Consider the following 21,476-nt stretch of genomic DNA (forward strand, 5'->3'; position numbering starts at 1 on the left):
GCGGAAGTGACGTCGCAGCGGTTGTCAGGTGACGCAGGGTTTAATGGCCGCCGGCGGAGGAGATGCTACAGCTGGCGGCACCGCCCCGGGCACCCCCCTCCCTCCCTCCTCCCCGTGACGGGCCGCGAAGCAGCCCCGGCGTCCGGTCCGCCGAAGGCCCGTCGTCGGCCATTGGAGAGGGCCGCGGCCCGGCCCGGCACCTCCTCCCCCGGCCTGGCGGCGGCACTGGCTCCCTGCGGCCGGCTCCCTGCGGCCGGCTCCCGGCTGGGCCCGAGGCGGGCGGGGAGGACGTCCTCCCTGGCCGCCCCCCCCCGCCGGTCCGGTGTCTGGCTGAAGCGCGATGTTTGCCGACCTCTGTCCGCCTAACCCTCGCAGCGCTGCTTCCCGAGACCTCTGCTGGGGCGGGGAAGGTGCTGGTAGCACGGCTGAGGCAGCCTTTCCCCCGAGACACCTGCTTATGAACCGCAGTGAACCGTAATTAACGCGTCCTCACAACTAACCACAAACACTGGTGCCAACATGTAGTGCCGCTTGCTCTTGCTCTCTCTGCTCACAGCGTAACCGCGCCTGCTGTGATGTTTGCTACAGTCTTAGCCTAAATGGAATTTGTCCAGTGTAAAAAAAGACCTTTGGGATTTACCGTGCATTGCAAAATTTTTCTGGTGAATGGCTTATGTTGGGAAGAGTTTGTGAGTCTCTGAATGCACTGAGTGGGTACCTCCTGTGTAAAGTTAGACTCTACCCCCTTACGATATCATTCAGGTGATGTATCGGGGGGGGGGAACATCTGACTTGCCGTGGTCATCCTGGGACTCGGCTGGTGGCACGTGAGAGCTAGGATCCATTCAGGCTTTTCCCAGCTTATCCATTGGCAGGCTTTTTCCCAACAGTATCTCCTGCTGTCGCACAACACGGGAAATTTTTTATATTTGCCATTTGCAGACTTTCTGGTAGATAGGCAGATACCGGTAGGATATTTTCATGAGCAGATGGCAGTGAGGATTACCTGAGCTTGCTGTTCTCAGGGAGCTTTTATGGATCCTTTAGAAGTAGTCCATGATCCAACAGGAAATTACAGAGCAGAGCTTAAAAGCCATCTTACTACAGACAAAAACTACTAAACCTGTGGGGCAAAACACACAGCGTCACCCTCGCAATCCACGTTACAGGCAAAAGAAAATCTCTCTTCTGTTGCGTGGGGTCTGCTTTGCCTTCATTAAGCAGGGCAGTGTTGGCTCTCTGCTGTAACACTTGGGCCCAAAAGTCATAGAAGTGACCGTACTGCAGCCCAGTGGCAAGAGAGTTCCTCTAGAGCAGTTGCATGGCCACCAAAGAGCTGTGTGAGAAAGCAAGTGTGGGGAACACCTCTGCACGCCCCCACTAAAGATGACGGAGCATGGCTTCATGCTTCAGTGCAGTGAAGAGGAGGAGCCCTGGGGGGGTCTTTCCTATTGCACTGGGTTTAAAACGTTATGTAGAGGCAGGAGCAGCTGCAGCAGAGTAGGCTGAGAAGATGCTTCTGGCAGCCAGTGATGCTGGGGACACCTCCATGCCTGGCTGGCTGGTGGAGACAAGCTGGGAGGAGGCTTTGACCCCGTGTTGGGCTGTGGATGGCCAGTGTGGGTGGCAGGATGGGAGCAGCATAGCAGGATGGTTTCTGCAGGGTCCATGGTATGGCTGCTGGCACCCATGATGAGGCTTTTGTTCTGTGAGGGGCGGAGGCCTGGTGCAGGTGGGAAGGCGGGTGCAAGGCTGTGCGCACACACTGCATACAGGAACACCGGGAGCTGTGAACGTGGGTGGTGAAAGGACTGTGAAGGGCCGGTATGGTCCTCACATCCTAGTGGTGCTGAGAATGGCTGATTCATATGGGCAGGTGGGAGCAAGAGTGAAGAGACCTTTGCTTCGCAGTGACAGCACCAGAGAAAGCCACAGGATGGACATACACTCTTAGACAGTTTTGCTAAGGGTTGGAGCACTCTCTTCCCAACCCTGTCCCCTGTACAGCTCTGTCAACCAACCTCAGGCTTGGCTTGAGTCCTCCTCTGCTCTTCCCTTGCTGGAACCTCTTCCTCCCTCCTGTGCCAGCCTTTCCAACCCCCATCCCAAACCCACTGCACTTCCTCTGACTTGCAGCACTACTGTCCTGTGCTGTGGTATTTTGCACATGCGTTTTAAATGCAATTGGCTATTCTCCTGGAGGTGACAGCCCCTGCCAACTGTGTGACATGCTAGGGCACAGGCAGAGACTGCCAAACTTGGGACATTGTGATTTTCTCCCCTCCTCCCTTCTGCCCAGCCAACCCTGATGCTTTTCACCTGGCTCAGGGACATCCAGAAAAGAGCTGACACTGGCTAGACAGGAGCATATATAGTCTTCAGTAAAGCTGTGCCTCTTTCTGCTCCTGGGTCTTTACCTTCACTGGCCATCCCCTCCAGGGGAAGGTAAAATGACAGCTTCTCAACAGGACACAAAATCACATTGATGAGGAGGTGTGAGAGCGAGGGAGAGGGAGGAAACAGCCTGGAGAAGAGGAAGATTCAAGTACTCGGAGAAATGGAGAGACAGAAAGGGTCAAGAGCAGAGAAACTGATATGAAGGAAGCAAGGAAGGAAGGAAGCAAGCAAGCAAGCTATGGAGGGCTAAAAGGGAATGAGGGCAAAAGCACAGGAGAGGAAGACATGGAAGCTGGGAGGGCAGTAGGATGGTGGAGGAGCAGCACAAGCTGAGAGTGCCAGAGTAGCAAATGCGGCCACGTCAGTGAGGAGGAGGTATCTCTTGTGTTCCCACCACCAGCAGAGACCCAGGGAGACACCCTGGCCCAGTGCTTCTCAATCTACAGCTCTTTGCACTCCTCCAAGATCCTGAAGGCCCTGTGCCAAGCAGGGCTGTCCCTGGGGGAGCTCCTGGCAGGGAACCCCCGTGGCACCGTCTTCCCTGTGCTCCCACAGCAGAGGGGCCGTGCTGTAGGGGAAAGGTTCAGCCGGGACCTGCCCAGTGCTGGTGGAGAGAGACCCCTGCAATGGGGGATGAGGTGGGGTGACCTCAGGACAGCTTGGTCTGATCTGCACAGGATCAAAAGCCTGTGACACAAGCATGGCTTTTGATCTTGGCGCTGGGCAAGGCAAATGCACCCTCTGCAGCAGGAACACGTTCTTTTCCTCTGGGTTTTGCTTCTTTTGGAAAATATGGCTATTTTCTCCAAGTACTTTGATGCTACAGCCCAAGAACTAATTCTGTCTCCTCGCACCGGTCACTTCCACTGAACCGCAAAACATGTCAGTCTGTCACTTCTCCCATCTATCCACTTCCAAGCTGCCATTTCCCCTGGGGAAGCCACAGCAAGAAATGGGGATAAAATGCTGGGCCACCATGCTCTCAGACCAACCAGCTGCCTTCCCACCCACCGAAGACCCAAAAGAAATCTCTGCTGCCATCACTTGAAGACACTGTGTGCACTGACTCCACCATCTCTCCTGGAGTCTCTTCTTGCCATGTCTCCAAGTGATAAAAACAGGACCACAGCATGCCCCACACCTCCCACTTCTGAAGCCCTCCTGCCCCCAGAAATCCTTCCCCCCCATCCCTATTTCCCCCAGGCAACACACACAGCTGAGACACAGAAACAAGAGAAAGGAAGGTGACAGACAGTCCGCTGTGCAAAAAACAAACGGAGAATGAAGACATTCTGGGAAGGACAGGGGTGACGCCTTTGGTCCCTCTCTGGCACAAAGGCAGGCACACTCATACACACAGGCACTCACACTCGCATCCTCTCATGCACAGGGAGGATGCGCCACATGCTTCAGAGACAGGCCCAAGGTGGAGTCAAGGGTAGCAGGCATGGGTTGTCGTATCCAGAGACACTGGGTGACAGTGGGGGGTGGGTCATTCACAGGTTACTTTCGTGGTTTTCCTCTGTCTCAACAGTCATGGGGGGCAGCCCTCCGTTGTCATTCAGCCGCTTGGCCCTGTAGGTCTCATAGTGGATGTTGTGGGTCACTTCTTTTAGGTCCTGAAGGTGGGTCCTGCAGGGGGCAAAGTGAAGATGGGGTTGGAAAGAGGATATGATAACCAATATCAGCACAGTCAGTATTAATCTTCTAATGATCATCTTATTCCCTGAGATAAATGGAAGATTTCTTCAGTCAGTCTGGCTAATGAACATACCCCTCTTTCTGCATGGATGGCATGGGTGCTATCATACACAATGGAGAGCTGGAGCATCAGCATTTAAGAACACATATGCAGGATGCAGGATATGGGCTGAAATCCCTGGCTGTGCTTGCCGGTGTCCTGCCCTTCTCACACCCATGCCAGTGGGGCAGCTCCTGGCTGTCCTGGTCTGTCAGAGCAGACATGGGCTTATCTGATCTGAAGTGGTGGTGAGACAAGGAAGCACCAGGAGGGTGTATCAGGTCCAGTGCAGACCATAACCTGCATAACACTGCTGTGAGCATTGTCCCTAACCTCCATAGAAAGCCTGTGGGCTTGGATTGCTGTATGCTTTGTGATGTTGACTTGGTTAGGATGTTTTTACTGGAAGACTTAAGGAAGGCATGTCTGCTGCAGAAGGTATTGCAGAACAGAAAGAGGGCAGTAGGATGATGTCAAAGCATTGTACCTGGCCAAGTGTATCAACACCACCATACCCACAGGTGGAATGAGCCACAGGGCTCTGGCTTTGAAGTGTTTCCCTTATTTTCTTATTTTTGGTGGTTTTTTAAAACCTTATTGTATTAATAGGGAACAGAGGTGACCCTGGATCTACACTGTTCTACAGAATTTGGGGCAGATATCACTTGTGCTGAGACAACTTCATGAAACAGAGCAGAAATAAGACAGGACAATGAAAGCTGAATGAAATATGGAGCTTTTCACTTCCAGGTCGTATGTTCCAGCACATCTGGAACCTAGTAGGACACATGCTCTAGGATGTGGTAGTGGCCTCTTTCTCATTGACTCCAGCCCAGACCTGTTGTCAGCCACAAATAGAAGTTGTTGCAACCTAATATCCTTAATGGGATATAAGGGGAGTGGTAGTACATGAAAACTAGCACCTACTTGACATAGTGGTCATGTCACTAAGAGAGGCCCTAGAGTATCTACCACTTAACTCAATCCAACCCTACGCCCCCATAAGCTTTCACTGCCAGAAATGTACTTTATTTTCCTTTCCATTGAGGCTTTTTCACTATAAGAGGGTCTCAGGAAGACTCCCTGCTCCTCAAGAGCAGACTGGTGCGTGACCATGGCCTTACCTGATGACAAAATCTCGAAGTAGGGCAAATTCACAGTGAGTGAGGTTTTCCACTGAAAAGAAAGCAAGCAATTGTTACATTTTATTTTTTCAACAACCTATTTGTGGTTACAGAGCATGGGAAGGTCATCCCCATGGGGCAGGTTCCAGGTGGGCAGAGCCTGTGTGCTTCAGAAAGGACAGACAGTTGTCTGAATGCCACACTGTCAGGCATCGAGGAGACATGCTAATTGGTGCTGAGCAGTCACATGTGAATTTTCATTTGAAAACCAATGCAACCTCAGGAGCTCAGCTTCACACACTATGGTGTTCGGAGTGGCTCCAGCTTCTGCCAGTTGGCGGTAGTGGTGCCGCCTTGGCCATGGCAGTTCCTTCCCAGCAGAGTGATTTGAGAATCCTCCTCTTGCTTGGTTTAAAAAGTTTATTGCAAAAGGGCTGGGAAGGTAGCCATGGGACATGTTATCTGGACCTTTGTCTATTACTGGGGCCTGCAGAGATACTTTCATCTCCCAGAAGCAAGGGTTTTTTTACCTTCAATGATTCCCCAAGGTGTTTTCCTGCCCAGGACTCTTTTGCCATTCACTTGGTACTCCTTGTCGCTGCCCACTACTGCGAAGGGCATGCTTTCCTGCTGGGGAGAGACATGTGGAGAGACCTATTGAACCCATTCCAGAGAGCAGCACCATCACTGTTCCCCACCCACCTTTCCTCCTCTCAGCTCACCAAATACAAGGCTTTCTCCATGGGAAGAGGTTCTCCAGAGCAACATTTCACTGGCTCTCCTCTTCACCCATCAATGTTATCCCTAGCATTTTGGGCCCTTGCTTTACAGGTGTCCTTGCACCCGCCGAGCTTAGTGGGTAGCTTGCAGCAGTGCCAAGGGCTCTGGAGCAGGGGGCAGAGCTTTTCTGCACCCATCTCCAGTGTTTCTGAAGAGAGGGATGACTGGAGAAGAAGCACCCTGGTGTAACCACGAGAGGGTCTGTGGTGAATATTTCTCACCAAGTTTGTAGTTCTTCACCAGAAGGAGAGGACTTAAAATAATCCTCCCTAACAAGACATAGGAACATTCAACAAGTTTAATGGCTGAAATGGTTGTACTGAGGAAGGCCAGAAATGGGGTAGGGGTGCAGATTTCCTGGGAAGTGAGACAGTAAGTGAGGCTATTGGGGACCCAGTTATCTCTAGGCACAGGGAGAAACCATCCATTTCCAGAGCACAGGGTGCAGGAGATCCTGCTATCCATAAGGTTGTGCAAATGTTCCTAGATTTACTCTGCTTTATAGATGGCCCTGGGCCTGGGAAAGGACTGCAATTACCACAGGAATGGAGGTTAAAAAGCGGTTTATTTCTTACGTGTGAGACTATCCAAACCTAGGGCAATGATGCTGAAGTGCAGAACAAAATGTGGTGCCCTCCTCAAAACCAGAAACACTTTGGAGAAGAAGCAAAACCCATCTAGTCTTCTCCAGAATGTGTGAGGTATTGCCAAATGGGAAATGATTAATTAAGATGGGGAAAGTGGGAACTTCTGTTGGGGCTGTGACAGCTGCGGGAGTTGAAAGGGCAAGTGTCAGGCTGCAATGCAAGACTCCTGGAGTTTCTTGAGGACTGCCATGGAGGTCAATCTATTAATGGCCTAGCCACAAAAATGATGAGTGGGATAATTAAATGCACTAGCATCACAAGGCCAAGAGGTGGTGTCACTACAAAGGCAGACTGGGTTTTTATCCAGGAAGATGCAAGTCTGAGGCACAAAGAGCAGCATTTAGGGAATAACATCAAGAATTTCTGTTACGACTTCAGAGCTCATGAACAAGCAGCAACTGAAGGAGTGCAAGGACCCCACGTGCTAGTCAGTCACAAGATGACCATGAGCCACCAGTGTGATGTAATTGTTTAAAAAGTACATGTGGTCCATGGGCTTAGCAGTTCAGATCTCAGAAGAGACAGGGGAGCATGGGGTACCAGCACCAGTGCTAGAAAATCAAATCAAACCAGAGCAGGCACAGAAAAAAGTGACTAGGAGCATGGACTTCTGAGGAATGGGAAGCCCATCCAAAGGAGTCTGCCTCCTTTAGCTGACCAGAAGGTTGGCAAAGGATAACATTGTTCTCTATAAATGCCTCGAGTGGTGGAGGGGACCACTAGGTAGGAGAACTGCTTGAGTCAGTGTTGGCACAAGAACACAAATATAACCCTGGGTACAACCTGGCCATGAACAAACACAGGCTGGAAATTGGGAGTGGGTTTCTAACGCTCTGAGGAGGGAAGGATGGGACAAGCCTTCTCACAGGGGATGGGGGAGCAAAGAACAGGACTGCTTTTCAGGTCAAGTTTGGTCAGCAGGTGAGAGGGCTCATTGGGCAGTTGTTTGGGACAGAGGCTGGACATCAGCCACACACCAGGACCCCTTGGTTCTTAATGGAGGCCAAACAGAACATTCAGCAAGAGGAGGTGAAACATAGTCCTTCCTCACTCAGCCTTCATAGCACCCTGTAGTAATGACAAGGACAAATTAAGCTGGGAAGGAGGAATGACCATCCCTTACTCCATTGCGTCTTTCATTCAGGGACCATGAAGCACTTAAAACCTTCTAGTGACACATGTCTGTTTTACACTCATTAAATATGACCAGCCCTCATCCCTCCTTCCCCTCCCACAATAAAATGTTTCCTACCCTGATTTTGTCATTCTCTGTTTTATCCTCCAAGTCCTCATCGAATTCTTTCTGTGGGTAAAACTCGATCCCATTTACTTCTAGCTCTTTGCGCACCTGGGCAGAGAGACATTTTGGAGCACAAAGCAACACAAACCTGAAGGGCAGACAGGCAGGATGGCTGGGCAAACACATCTGGGACATCTTTCCAGCAGGCAGGGGCTGGAGGGATTATCCCCAGGGAAGTGTGCAGCGAAGTGAGGACACACAGCAGCTATGATGAGTCTTTTTCCCCAACCCCAGTTACTTGTCTGGCCCTGCAGTTCCCGTGATAGATCATATCACGAGATGTCACAGGGATACATGTGTTTCTTCCCCCTCTAACAGATGCCCTCAGAGCCATAAACAACTGCATCTTCAGGACTTACCCATCAACCCAGTGCTGGACTCTGTGCATGCCCTGGGGACTGTGCTGCAATCCCAGGAAGAAGGATACTGCTCATTTCTCCCACCTCCAAGCTGGGTCAGGGAAGGATCCCATTCAAGAGAGGAGATACTTACTCTTTGTTTGAATTCGGTCTTCTCCTCCAAGGTCATGGTGTCAGCCTTGGCAATAACCGGGATGATGTTCACTACTTTGCTGAGATGTTTCATGAACTCCAGGTCCAAAGGCCGCAGGCTGCAGCCCAAGAGGGAACAACATGGAAGGGGTCACTTTACCCGCCTCGCCTTTCATCCTAGTGACTCTGCCAGCATCAGAGCATCAATGAAACCTCCCTTGTACATACCCTGCTTGCTGCCACCACGGTCTCATCTCCTTCCCGTCCATCCTGCCCTCTCCCAAAAAACACAGTGGCAATTCTCCTGCCTGTGTTATCCTAGACTCTTTCAAGCCCTGCAGCACCCGAAGTTAAGCTAAACAGTGGCCTGCCCCGCAGGCAGGACCCTTGGGTCTGTGGCTGAGATGGAGCAGTGCAGGGTATGTATCTGGCAGAGAGGCACCAAGGGCTTGAGGAAGGACGAGGGACTGTGTACGTACGAGTGGCCCGTGGGGGAGATGAAGTAGAGGCAGCAGTGCACTCGCGTGTCTGGAATTCGTTTCTTCCTTGCAATATTCACCTCCTCTTTCAAAAATTTTTCATATTGCTCATTGATATATTTCTCAATAGGCTCCCAGCTGTTAAGGTGGAAGAAAGAGAGATAAACAGAGAGGTACAAATCTCCTCATGTTCCTGCCTACAGTGTTCCCGGCTCTGACAGCAGCAAAGCAGGCTCAGGCATAAAAAAACTCCACCACAAGCATCTCACCATCAGCAGAGATGTTCAAGAGTCTCTGTAACTGGGCACAGAAATAGGCACTCGCTCTGTAATGTGTGCATACCTCTGAGCATGCACACAGACCCATGGTGTTCACAATTCCACATCCCCATCACCAGCCCCCTGAGTGCAATAGGATCCCAGATGCTTTCCAGGCCAAACAGATGAGAGTCACTCCATATACAATCTTAACTCCAGCCCTTTCTGGGACACAAGACCTTGACCATGTAAAACTCACCAGTTCTCGTTGTTGATCTGGTCCCCAAATCCCGGTGTGTCAATCACTGTCAGCTTCATTTTGACACCACCTTCTTCAATGACTGAGGAAGAAATTGCAAACAATCATACACCTCCCTGGGGACCTGCCCTATCATGAAACATGTCTCTGTGCCCTACAAGGGAACAAAAGTGCTTTGCCCTCATCCCTGCCCAGCAAGCACGGCCAGGCCAGGCTGGGTCATGCCTCAACAGTCATGACCCTCACTTGCATATCTGACCCCAATTTTTGGTAGCCTCTGCACTAAAGTCACCTTAAACCACTCTGACACAGGAAAAAGGATTTGTGCTCAGTCTGTGGCCCAAAAGGTAGTACCTACCTTACACGTCTTGTCCTCCCCTCCAATGCATCTGTCTTGGTTTTGGCTGGGATAATTTTCTTTCTAGTAGCTGGTATAGTGTAATGTCTTGGATTCAGTATGAGAAGAATGTTGATAACGCACTGATGTTTTCAGTTGTCGCTAAGTAGTGTTTATACTAAGTCAAGGATTTCTCAGCTTCTCATGCCCAGCCAGCAAGAAGGCTGGAGGGGCACAAGAAGGTGGGAGGGGACACAGCCAGGACAGCTGACCCAAACTGGCCAAAGGGATATTCCATACCATGTGACATCATGCCTAGTATATAAACTGGGGAGAGTTGGCCTGGGCAGGGGGTGGATCGCTGCTTGGGAACTAACTAAGCATTGGTCAGCGAGTGGTGAGCAATTGCATTGTGCATCACCTGTTTTGTATATTCCAATTCTTTTATCATTATTATTATCATTATCATTATCGTTATCGTTATCATTATCATTATCATTATTATTTTCTTCCTTTCTGTCCTATTAAACTCTTTCACTTTTTTTCCTGATTCTCTCCACTACCCCACTGGGTGGGGGGGGAAGTGAGCAAGTGGCTGTGTGGTGCTTAGTTGCTGGCTGGGCTTACACCACGACAGCATCAGCCTGAATCTGAGATGATGCTCATTACTCTGCAGCACTGTAGAAGCTGTGCTGATGCTTTGCCATCAGAAGATGTGCTCTACCAGGCTTGGATGGGACCCACCAATGCAATTTGTATAGACTATTAAGTGTCTGCAGGTGGGAACAACTTACAGCAAGGCTTCATCCACACACGCAGATGTGTGTAAATTGTCCACTTTTTATCGGTTTTGTGATGATATTATTTTGATTTTGGTGTGGGGAATTCTTTTTGTTAATGTGAGTGAAGATTTTGTGTGATGAATGTAGATTTTAATGATATTTCTTAAAAATGTGATACACAGAGGCGAGGGGTGGAATGTATTGGTTTTATGTGGCAAGGTTTTGGTAGCGGGGGGGGTTACAGGGGTGGCTCCTGTAAGAAGCTGCTGGAAGCTTCCCCTGTGTTCGAGAGAGAGCGAGCCCATACCAGCCGGCTCTAAGACGGACCCGCCGCTGGCCAAGGCCGAGCCAATCAGTGATAGTGGTAACGCCTCTGTGATAACATTTTTAAGAAGGAAAAAAAAGTTGGGACGGGGAGAAAATAGCCACCGGAGAGAGGAGTGAGAACATGTAAGAGAAACAAGCCTGCGGACACCAAGGTCAGTGAAGAAGGAGGGGGAGGAGATGCTCTAGGCGCCGGAGCAAAGATTCCCCTGCAGCCCGTGGTGAAGACCCTGGTGAGGCAGGCTGTCCCCCTGCAGTCCAGGGAGGTCCACGGTGGGGCAGATATCCACCTGCAGCCCGTGGAGGACCCCATGCCGGAGCAGGTGGGTTCCCGAAGGAGGCTGTGACCCCGTGGGAACCCTGCGCTGGAGCAGGTTCCTGGCAGGACCTGCGGATCTGTGGAGAGAGGAGCCCACGGAGCAGGGTTTCTGGCAGGACTTGTGACCCCGTGGGGGACCCACGCTGGAGCAGTGTGCTCCTGAAGGACTGCACACCGTGGAAAGGACCCATGCTGGAGCAGTTCGTGAAGAACTGCAGCCCATGGGAATGGCCCACGTTGGAGAAAGTTCGTGGAGGACTGTCTCCCGTGGGTGGGAGCCCACGCTGGAGCAGGGGAAGAGTGTGATGAGCCCTCGCCCTGAGGAGGTGAAGCGGCAGAAAATAACATGTGATGACCGTAAACCCCATCCCTGTCCCCCTTGTGCCGCTGGGGGGGCTTGGTGGAGAAATCCGGGAGTGAAGTTGTGCCCGGGAAGAAGGGAGGGGTGGAGGGAAGGTGTTCTGAGATTTCGTTTTATTTCTCATTTACCTTACTCTGGCTGATTTGTAATAAATTGAGCTAATTTTCCCTAAGCTGAGTCTGTTTCGCCCGTGATGGTAATTAGTGAATGATCTCTCCTGTCCTTATCTCGACCCGCAAGTTTTTTGTTATATTTTTCTCTCCCCTGTCCAGCTGAGGATGGGGGAGTGATAGAACGGCTTTGGTGGGCACCTGGCGTCCAGCCAGGGTCAACCCATCACAGCAGACTAATGTCTTGGCAGAAGAAATATCTTTAACTCTTTTTCTACCCCTCGCTTTTGGCTGTGGCATCAGTGGCATTGCTGTTTAAGAAAAGCCTTGGCTGGGTCTGAGGCCAGCTGAAACTGGCACTTGTCCTTTAGCTTTCCATGGAGAAAGGGCTGCCTAATACCAAAGAACTGTTGGCCTAGACTACTGGGGTCTTCTGCAGGACTGTGCTGAAGCATCAGTATTGCCTCCACCCCAGCAGCCTGGCTCTTACCATGCCCGATGGCTTTGATCTCCACTGTCTTGGGGATCTTCTCCTCCCGGTTCCAGCCTGAAGATTTGCGGCTCACCTGGGATTTGAAGAGAGTGTTCACCAGCGTTGACTTTCCCAGTCCACTCTGACCTGAGGATTGCAAAGAGGAAGCTCATGGCATCTGCCACAGCCCGGTGATGATGACAGCAGGCCCAGGGGATGGAGCCAGGCTGGCAGGGGAAGGGGCTGTAGGTGTCTCCTTGCCTTGTGCAGGCTCTCCTTTCCCCCAGAGCAAGCACTGTCCACTCCCTCATGCCCTCCCTGCAGGGCTCTCTCTCCCACCTGGCCTCAGAGGGCAGTCCCTCGCCATGGTTCCCAGTACCTCAGCTGGTCCCTGCCTACCTACAACCATGATGTTGAAGTCAAAACCTGTCTTCATGGTTTTCTTGCGCATCTGCTCAATGATGGTGTCAATACCAATGTAGCCCAGCAAGTTGGCGTTAATGCCCATGGGTTTCATCGGCACGACTGGTTTTTGTCGCGGCTCTGGGACCAGCTCGGACATGGCTGCTTCGTTTTTGCTGTCCACTGGCCCTGCATGGGGAGAAAGATTGAAAAATCATCATCGAACTGTAACAAGGACCTCTCTTCTGACTTGTCAGAGGGACTAAAGGCAACTTTGAGCATCCATTTCAAGGGCTACTGAGGATGACTGAATGGCAAGATTTTAGCAGTAAGGCTCTTCATGGAGGAACATCTACTTGAGTTTCCAGCACACTCTTCTGTGTATCACTCCAGATGAGGATGTGCAGAAGTGGGGTTCACTGAGCATGCAGTGTATTGACGGCTACCTTCAAACAGCAGGAGCAGACCCAGTGAAGCTGGCTGGGCTCCTAATAGGGTGCCCAAAGCTCTGTGTGTGTCTCCTTGGTTTTGCCTCCCAGTTCGCAGCAGGATCACCAGTGTTTTGCCCCTCCAAGTTTAGCATGAAATTTGCGATGGAACACATTGCAAAAATTATCATGTGTCAAGTCCCAGCATTGAAACAGTTTGGGATTTACTGTGAGGACTTGCAAGCTTGGCCCTTGCCAGGGGCGGCTGCGTTACTGGCCACGCTGTGCAAGGTGAGTTTCTCAGTGGTGGAAGTGCAAAGCATGGCCAAAACCTCTGCGCTTGCCTCCTGCCTATAGATCGATGGTTTTTGTCATGCTCAAGAAACCAATCATCGTGATCAATAAACTAATCATCTGCATGTTTCCCTCCTCACCTCCCCCTCTTCACTTCTTCCATGTAAAAAAAACGGGCAAAAAGAAAGGCCCTGCGGGCTTTCTGGCCTCTCTGACTCTTTTTTGGTTGATGGCACGCATTGCTTGGGGCAGGCCCATCCATTTATCTCTGTCTCTTGTCTCATTAGTGAGCAGCTCCCACCCCCTGGGAGGAAGCTGGAGCTTGGGAGAGGACAGGGCACAGAAGAAAAGCTGTAATTGGTGGGGGAGGGAGGCATGAGGGATGAGTCTAGAAAGGAAGATGAAAGGGATGGGAATTAATACCTTTCATATACAAACCAGCTGCAAGCTAGAGCCTCTCCCACTCTGATTACTTGACTTCCCCATGCTTTGTCTCATTAGATGGTTATTTTTCCAGGACAGGGGCATTGTGTTCTTGCTTGGTAAGCACTCCACTTATTTTGGATGCCACTTCAGTTCAAGCATCTCACACTAAATTACCCCTTTCCATCATTTCGGCAGAGTTTTTCACTCCTCTTAGCAGAACCTGCTGGCTGCAGAGGAGGACGTGAACGGCCAGGCAGGCGACTGCCATTTGGTGGGTGACACATGCCTCTTGGAGATGAAGACGACTCAGAGGTTACCAGGCTGGGGACACTGATAGCACCAGTCTGGGGTCCCCATGACAGCTCAACCAGGCCAGGCAGAGACCGGGATTGGGGAGAGGTCAGAGAGATTTTGTTCAAGGACAGGCTTAGGCTGCAACAGGCTGCATGGCTGGCTGGTGACCCTTCCTAACATTCTCACATCAAAGCTCCTGTGCAGACACAAGGGCTGCTCTACACAGTGAAGATTTTACATTTTATATAAGCTTTAATATCCCACCATCATGTGCTGAGGCCAGACCTTGCAGAAGGGCCAGCCTTGGCAGGGAGAAGGGTGCCCCCACCCAGCTCCTTTTACACCATGTGGGAAGTCTTTTATGTTAAACTGGGAGAAGGAATCTTCCCTCTGTGTGAGAGGATGGTAGCACAGCCACCTATGCACAGCACTGTGGGTAACATCTGAAGGTTCTCATACCACCTCCATTCCACCTTGCCTGCAGGGGAGAGGTCTGCTGGAGGATGCCCCCCCTCCCCCACTCTTCCCCACTGAGCAGGGGCACTCTGAGCTATCATCATCCTCTCCTGAAGCAGTGAGCAGCACCCTGGGGGGACCAGAGCACAAGATGGACCATTGGCTTGAGCCAGGCTGGCAATTTGGAATACCTTGTGCTGCCAGGCAGCTGCTGGAAGAGGCAGCCTGCCGAGTCGAGTGTTTCTCAGCTGCAATCCACTCTTACACCCGTCACAGCTAGTCTGTGCCTTTCTTTGCTGCTGACAAAGCATCCCCTGCGGCTCCTGTTGTCTTCTTCCAGCTTTCTCAAAGCTGCTGCCAGCCAGGAAAGCCCATCTCCGTGGCATAGCACGGAGGGCCAAGCCAGCCAGCTCTCCTGCACCCTGCCCTTCGCTTGTCCTCTCCCGGGCTGCCCCATGCCACCTGTACCATAGTCACAAGGCTCTGCCGTGCCCCTCATCCTGCTGCAGCATCCACCAGTGTGCAGCCCACGCAGCCCTGCTGGGGTCCCACCTACCCCGGAGAGAGGGAGAAGAGAGAGGGAGACATGGAATGATGAGGGGACATGGGGCAGGGGGCTGTGGCCCCAGTGAGGCACTTGACAACTGCAGTAATGGGGGCAAATAAGCCCCAGAGGTGGACAGGGAACAGGTCGAGGTGGGAAGAAAGCCCAGCTGAGCAGCTGCATGGGGTGGGTGCAGGACCTGGGCTGTGCAGGCTGCAACCGCTTTGCTGCTCGGGCAGTAGCTTGTCCTCAGGGACTCTGTTGCCCTCTCCGTTATTCCTTCAGCTCCTTGTTCTTACACAGGGAGGAGGAAGGAGGGAAGTTGCTGGCAGCTAACCCCAAGGCTCACTAAGAGGTTCATAAGTCATCCCTCAATCTCGCCAAGGGACACTTTGCTCAGAGCCGGCAGATGTTGCTAACTCTGCTGTGGACGTCACAATATGTGGCCATCCCTTTGCAGGCTTTGCTGCTGGAGCCAGGAGCTTGCAGTGGCTGGAGCAGGTATTTCAGAGTCAGGCTCCTGAGCACCTGAGACCAGGAAAAAAGATCTCCGGAAATGTCCTTAAATATTTCCTGGATTTTATATCAGTGATGTCGCCCTGGGCGTTTTGATTTTGGACATTCAATGTCTCAGGGTAGATAACCTCCCTTTCTGCTCTTGCTCACTTGCCTTCCTCTGTGTGGGGTGCCTTCCCATACAGCCTCAGGAAGGGAAGCCCCGATTTTGCAAAGAGGTACCCAAGGGCTCAGCTTTCTGCAGACGATTTTTCACTTCTTGACTCCAACTAGGAACAGCCTGCCAGGGAGGTCAGGGTGTGCAAAACCAGGGCCAGAGCTATGAGAGGCACCTTGAGACATGAAACGTGTCTACCTGGTCTCCTGGGAACGGCTCTGTTTTACATGCAGTAATGCTAATGCTGCAGCGCTCTGACTGACTGGTCAAAGGGTAGCATTATGCATCCTAGGCACATCCCGTAGCCCCTCCAGCTGTCTGTCCCCTGTAATGAATACAGGATACGGTGCTACAGCCAGCACAGCTGATAATGAATAGGGGGTTAGCGAAGGTTAACCACTTACATCCACCGTTTGTGCTGCCACCCTTTTCCCTGCTGCTTTGTTCTGTGTGCTAAGTGAAGCTCATTTAAGAGGGCAGTTGCTGGTGATGCCTCTGCTGCCCAGTTCCCGGTGGGAGGTGGCCCGGGCTGGGCTGCTGGAGGATAGTCTCTGGATGCTCCACTCAGCTCTGGAGCAGGGAGAGGTGCAGCATCTGGGGCTGGGGCACGCAGGGCCAGAAGGGCAACGGGTACCTGGAGAAGCTCATTTAAGAGGGCAGTTGCTGGTGATGCCTCTGCTGCCCAGTTCCCGGTGGGAGGTGGCCCGGGCTGGGCTGCTGGAGGATAGTCTCTGGATGCTCCACTCAGCTCTGGAGCAGGGAGAGGTGCAGCATCTGGGGCTGGGGCACGCAGGGCCAGAAGGGCAACGGGTACCTGGAGAGGTCCCAGTGGTCCCAGCTAGCTCCTGCTTCTGACACCCACCAGTCCACCCCCAGACCTCTCCCTGGAAGGCCGGCATACCTGGCCAGCAGCAGGCACCGCTACCGCAGCACACCCTTCATGTCTGCCTGCCTCTGATGTTTGCAGCAGCTACCTGGGGACAGAGGTGGCCCTGCAGGTCCCTTAGGGGCTCAGGTAGCGGGGACTGACATCTACTCTGTTCCCATAACCCAGATACAGTCGCATCCCCTCCCCCTGCCTTCCCGTCCTTTGTCTGAGTGGCAGGAGGGAGGGAGGGCTGCAAACAGACGCTCACCACAACCTAGCTTCCAGCAAGGAAAGGCTATTTAACCCCCACGTAACACACGGATGGCCTCGCTGTGGCTCTCCTCCCATGAGGCACAAGGCCATCCGTCCCGCTCCGTCTGGAGGCAGCGATCCACACACGCATCTCACCCCAGCCCCTTCCACCCACGGTCCCACTCCCTGCAGACATGGAACGGGGAGGGGGGACAGGTTTGGAGCCTGAACGTGGCTGGCAGAAGCGGGCTCTCGGCAGGTGCTGCCAGGTTCCTAGGAAGGAAAGCAAGCAGCTGCTTCAGTAGCACAGCCTCCCTGGGGCTTGCAGGCATTAGGATCTGCTCCTTGCTTCAGATCCGCAGAGGTGCTGGACTGAGCATCTGTCCACTGGAAAAATCCCTTTCCCCCCTCAGTTTCCATGATGACCCCAGGGCATTTTTAACAGCTGTGCCAGGCAAAGGCAGAGCCCTGCCGGATGCACCGCCTGACCTCAGGGTGCAGAACAGAGCCATCCTTCTTACTGGATCTTTTGGCTTGCCTGAGGATCACCAGGCATTTTGAGTGAGGCAGGGAAACTCATCCCAGCCTTTTGGGCTGCTGCAGCCTTCCCGGCAGCAACCTTCCTTCCCCTCAGCGCTCTGCAGAGGGCTTGGGCAGGAGCCTGGCTCTGCCGGGGCTGCAGTGAAATCTAGGGCAGTGTGTGCCGAAGCCTCTCTGGAGATGCAGGAGCTGGAGGTGAAGGAGTTGAGCACATCCCCAGCTCAGTCCAGCTGCCACAGGGTTAGATGCTCAACTCAGCCCTGGTCGTACCCTCGGTGCCACTCCCCGGCTGTGCAGCCCTCGCCCTATTCCATGGCTCGCCTGGGTGGCATGGCTGTATCACAAGGCGAGAGGATGCTGAGCACCCCTGGACCAAGGTACCCATGCCACCACAGCTGCCTGTCCCCCTGCCCGTCTGCCTGCCAGTGCTGGGGCTCCCTGCCCGCCTGCCGGCTCCTGCGCAGATGCCCAGGGAGAGGCAGAGGACGTCCCCGCTGCCCCCGCAGCGACTGCCTGTCACTGGCAAGGGACAAGCCAGTCGCAGAGCAGCTTGAGGGCTTTCCCCAGCCATGGACCAGCTGGGATTATCTTTCTTTCAGAGCAGCCCCTGGTGCCAGCTACTCCCCATCAGCCCCGCAACCAGCCCCGCTCCTTCTCCTTCATGCCTGACTGCTGCCACCAAAGGAAAAAAAAAAAAAGAGGGAAGACAAAGCCAGGACCAATTTCCCCCACTGCCCTTTGGGGTTATTCCTCCCCCGTGGCCAGAGCTGGGCAGTGTGCGGGCTCTGCGGATGGTGCCGACACAAAAAGCCCCAGCAGCGTCCCTCCAGCATCGCCCAGCCCTGCCAAGCCCAGAGCATCCTACCTTTGAACATGAAGCTTCCTTTGTCTCCGAATCCTCTCCCAAGGGGGTGGGTCTCCCCCCACTTTTCTAGGCTGATGCTGGCACAGCACGGTGGGCTATGAGGCTCCGCTTTTACCTCTCTCTTTCTTCCCTGTGTCCTCTTCTCCCCCCCTCTCCTTCCCCTCCTTCTCCAGTGGCTATTTCAGCAGAGTGGGGATGCTGGTGCTGCTCCTGCTGCCATCGTCATGTGACCTGAATATTAAACATCGCGCAAAATCTCCCCCCGTGCACCCTCCCCCGGCTCCATCCTGGGCCCCCGCCAGCCCAGGGGGCCACGGCCATGGGGATGGAGGGGCTGCCACCGATGGGCCCCCCAAGTCCCGAAGGGGCCCCCCTTGCACACCCACGCTGCACAGGCCGTTTCTTGCTCCTTTCCCTCCCAATTCCCCAGCGTTTTCAGCATCTATGGGTGTTTAGGGAGGGGAATATTTAACCCTTTGCAGCTTTGCTCCGGCGGGGCTGAGAAAGGGTGCTTTTTCCCCCTAGGTATTTATTGGGCTCAGGGGATCACAACGCCTCCTTCTGCTTTCCCAGAGGGAGGAAATTGGGAACGCTTTGGCTCATCAAAAGCAATCTGCCCTTCAGCTCCGCTTGCGGAGGCGTGAGAAACCTTTTTTCCTCCAGCACCGCGATTCCTGGCTGTCAGCCCGTGGTGCAGAGGCAGCGCAAGCGCTGTCCCTTGTGTGTATGTGTGTGTACACACACGTGTGCATGCGTGTGCATGTGCATGTGTGTGCATGCATGCGGGGAACAGGGAGAAGTGCTGCCCGTGCGCCATGTTGGCGTACGCAGGTCACATCCCCATGTACCCCGGTGGGCGTATGTGCCTGACGGTGCCCACCTGCATGTGTCTGGTGGACATGCCCGCGCCTGGAGAGCCGTGCGGATGCCCTGGGCTGCTGGGGCCTTTGGAGGCGGACGCCCCTTCCTCCCTCTGCGCTTCCTTCTCCTACATTTGCGAGCCCTGTGCCCCCGTGCTGGAGCACGAACATCTGGGACTGCTCTGGCCCTCCGCTCAGTGGGACGACGGGAGCACCCTTTCAGGGATGTCCCCATGTGCCCCTCTGCCATGCAGCAGCCCCCTGGGGGGGGCCGGGCTGCGGGACACCTGGCAGACTTGGCAAGGGTTTTGGGGACCTCTTTTTTCAGCACCCGGGGGCAAAAAGGAAACTGCACCTGTGCTGGGTTACAGGAGCATTTGGAAATCCCCGTCAGCAGATACCCAGGCTGGGCTGAGCAGTGGACAGGCTGGCTGCCAACAGACAGATGGACAGACGGACGGACGGGCATCCCAGCGCCCGCAACATCTCCTGACACAGTGCCCGCAGCTGCCCACTTCCCAGATGTGTGCCAGGCTCACTGCCGCGTGGGGTCACCTCCCGCCTGCCTTCGCCCACCCACACTCCCGGTGTGGGCGAAGGGGAAATCGCTCCCCGGGGAGGAAGCACCTGTCCTCCCCCACGTCACCCCACGGGCCCTGCCCCATGCCGAGCCCCATGGCACTGCCGAGGGACCCCTCGGTGCCTTCCCCCCCCGCCCACCCCAGCCCGGCAGCGGAGACCCACCGGAGCGTGGCAGGGTGCAGGGCACCCCCATCTTCGTCGGTGGGGAGACCTCGGCCCCACCAGGGCCACCACGTTGCTGGGGCCCCTCGGCCACCGTCAGCCGGGGGCGAGGGGGGACGGGGGTGATGGGAGCCGGACCCCGCAGCCGCTCCCAGGGGGGGCCCCCTCCGCCCCCGCCAGCCCGCCGCAGGGTGACCGAGAGGCAGCTCCGCTTCGTGGGGGCGGCGGGGGTGCCGAGGGGGCCGTCTCGCCGTGGTGGGGGGCCTGGGATGTGGCTGGGGCCGGTGGGGCCGCCTGGGGTGGGCAGGCGGCTGCGGTGAGGGGCGACGTCCTCCTCCATGGCGGGTGGCTGGAAGCAGAGGTGCGAGGGCGGGAGGCAGGTGTTGCCGGCGCAGTCCAGGGGGGGCCCAGGCCTTCCCTGCCACCAGGGCCGCAGCGTCCCGGGGCACAGCGGTCCCCGGAGCCGCCGTTGTCCGCAGGCCTGAGCCCCCGCTGGCAGCCCTGCCGGGCCGGCCAGCCCGCCTCCGGCCGGGGACAATGGGGTGCTTGTGGCCTGCTCGGCATGCTCCCACGCCTGGCGCCGTGGCCGTTCCTGCCCCCAGTGCCTTCCTGGCCTCCGCCACGGCAGCCCCACGCCACCGGCAGCCCCATGCCACGTCCCCCTGCCCCGCTCCCATGGTGGGAGGTGGAGGAGTGGTGCAGACCCACTAGGTCAGGCCAGTGCCACCTGCTCCTAAGGATAACGGGTGCGATTTAAAAAAAAAAAATACTAAAATTGCTAAATTTTTGAAATGTTTTCCCTTCCTCTCTTCTTTTTTTTTCCTCAAATGGCAGATTCCAGTTCAACGATTTATGCCCCACTGAAGAAGGTCAGTGTTCACTTGTCGGGTGTTCATTCACGTTGATGCTTCTTTCCCTTATTCTGATTTTTTTTTTGCTTCTTCATTACTCTGATTATTTCTTGCCAACTTTGGGGCATTTTGGGCATCAAGAGGGCATCCATTACAGGGGGTCAGCTTGCCACCTACACCTTCCTTGCTATAAAACAGCCTTTGAAGGGCAATGTAATAACCAAGGAAGAAAGGAGAAAGGTGTTTTGGTGGGGTGGGATGAGAATACGTGTGGTTTGGTGGGCAAATGGGAACAAAGAGAAGGGGAGCCAGGCAGCCATAGCACCCACAGCATGGCAGGGGCAATGCTCGCCTGCCTTCGGGTGGCCAGGGCTGAGGACCAGAAGGGGAACCACCGTCCTGTGACCCATAGCAAGCCATGGGGAGTGCTGGGGGAAGGCAAGGCTCAGGGCAGTGTAACTTCTCTGCTGCTTTAACGGCAGAGAGAGAGAAGGTGGAAAAGACCAACCTGATGCTGTGCAGTATTTCCAGCACTAAGTATCTTCTCTGATGCTTTACGTGGTTTAATTCACTATCTGTGACTATTTCCCTCTCCCCTGAGGTCTCTCTGGCTGCACAGGTCCCACAGGGGAGAGACAGTCTCAATTTTCAGGCAGCTTTTGCCTTTGGCTTAATTATTGCCAGATAGCCTCGCAGCGTAGCCGGCACAGAAACTAGGCGGATGAAGACCTACCCTGCTGTAAAGGAAACCTCGCTGCAGACTGGTCCTTGCTGCCTGCCCAGAGCTGGAGGGAAGCAG

General features: G+C 54.2%; 1 protein-coding gene across 3 annotated transcripts; it reads right to left on the reverse strand.

The window, feature by feature from the left end:
* Positions 1-547: 547 nt before the first annotated feature.
* SEPTIN3 (septin 3) lies at positions 548-20,326 on the reverse strand. 3 transcript variants are annotated; one of them, XM_069807086.1, is made up of 10 exons: positions 19,827-20,326; positions 12,580-12,771; positions 12,199-12,327; positions 9,476-9,557; positions 8,960-9,097; positions 8,482-8,599; positions 7,942-8,037; positions 5,793-5,892; positions 5,263-5,314; positions 548-4,029 (listed from the first exon to the last, which is right to left on the reverse strand). In XM_069807086.1, exons 1-10 carry the CDS (start codon positions 20,164-20,166, stop codon positions 3,894-3,896), a joined length of 1,383 nt encoding a protein of 460 aa, XP_069663187.1. In that variant the 5' UTR covers positions 20,167-20,326; the 3' UTR covers positions 548-3,893. The 3 variants fall into 3 exon arrangements, with proteins under 3 accessions (XP_069663187.1, XP_069663185.1, XP_069663186.1); XM_069807084.1 differs by having other exon boundaries at positions 5,793-5,889; positions 19,827-20,295; XM_069807085.1 differs by lacking the exon at positions 19,827-20,326 and adding an exon at positions 18,223-18,611.
* Positions 20,327-21,476: the final 1,150 nt, after the last annotated feature.

This window comes from Haliaeetus albicilla, chromosome 19 (genome assembly GCF_947461875.1).
Source record: "Haliaeetus albicilla chromosome 19, bHalAlb1.1, whole genome shotgun sequence".
NCBI classification, from domain to species: domain Eukaryota; kingdom Metazoa; phylum Chordata; class Aves; order Accipitriformes; family Accipitridae; genus Haliaeetus; species Haliaeetus albicilla.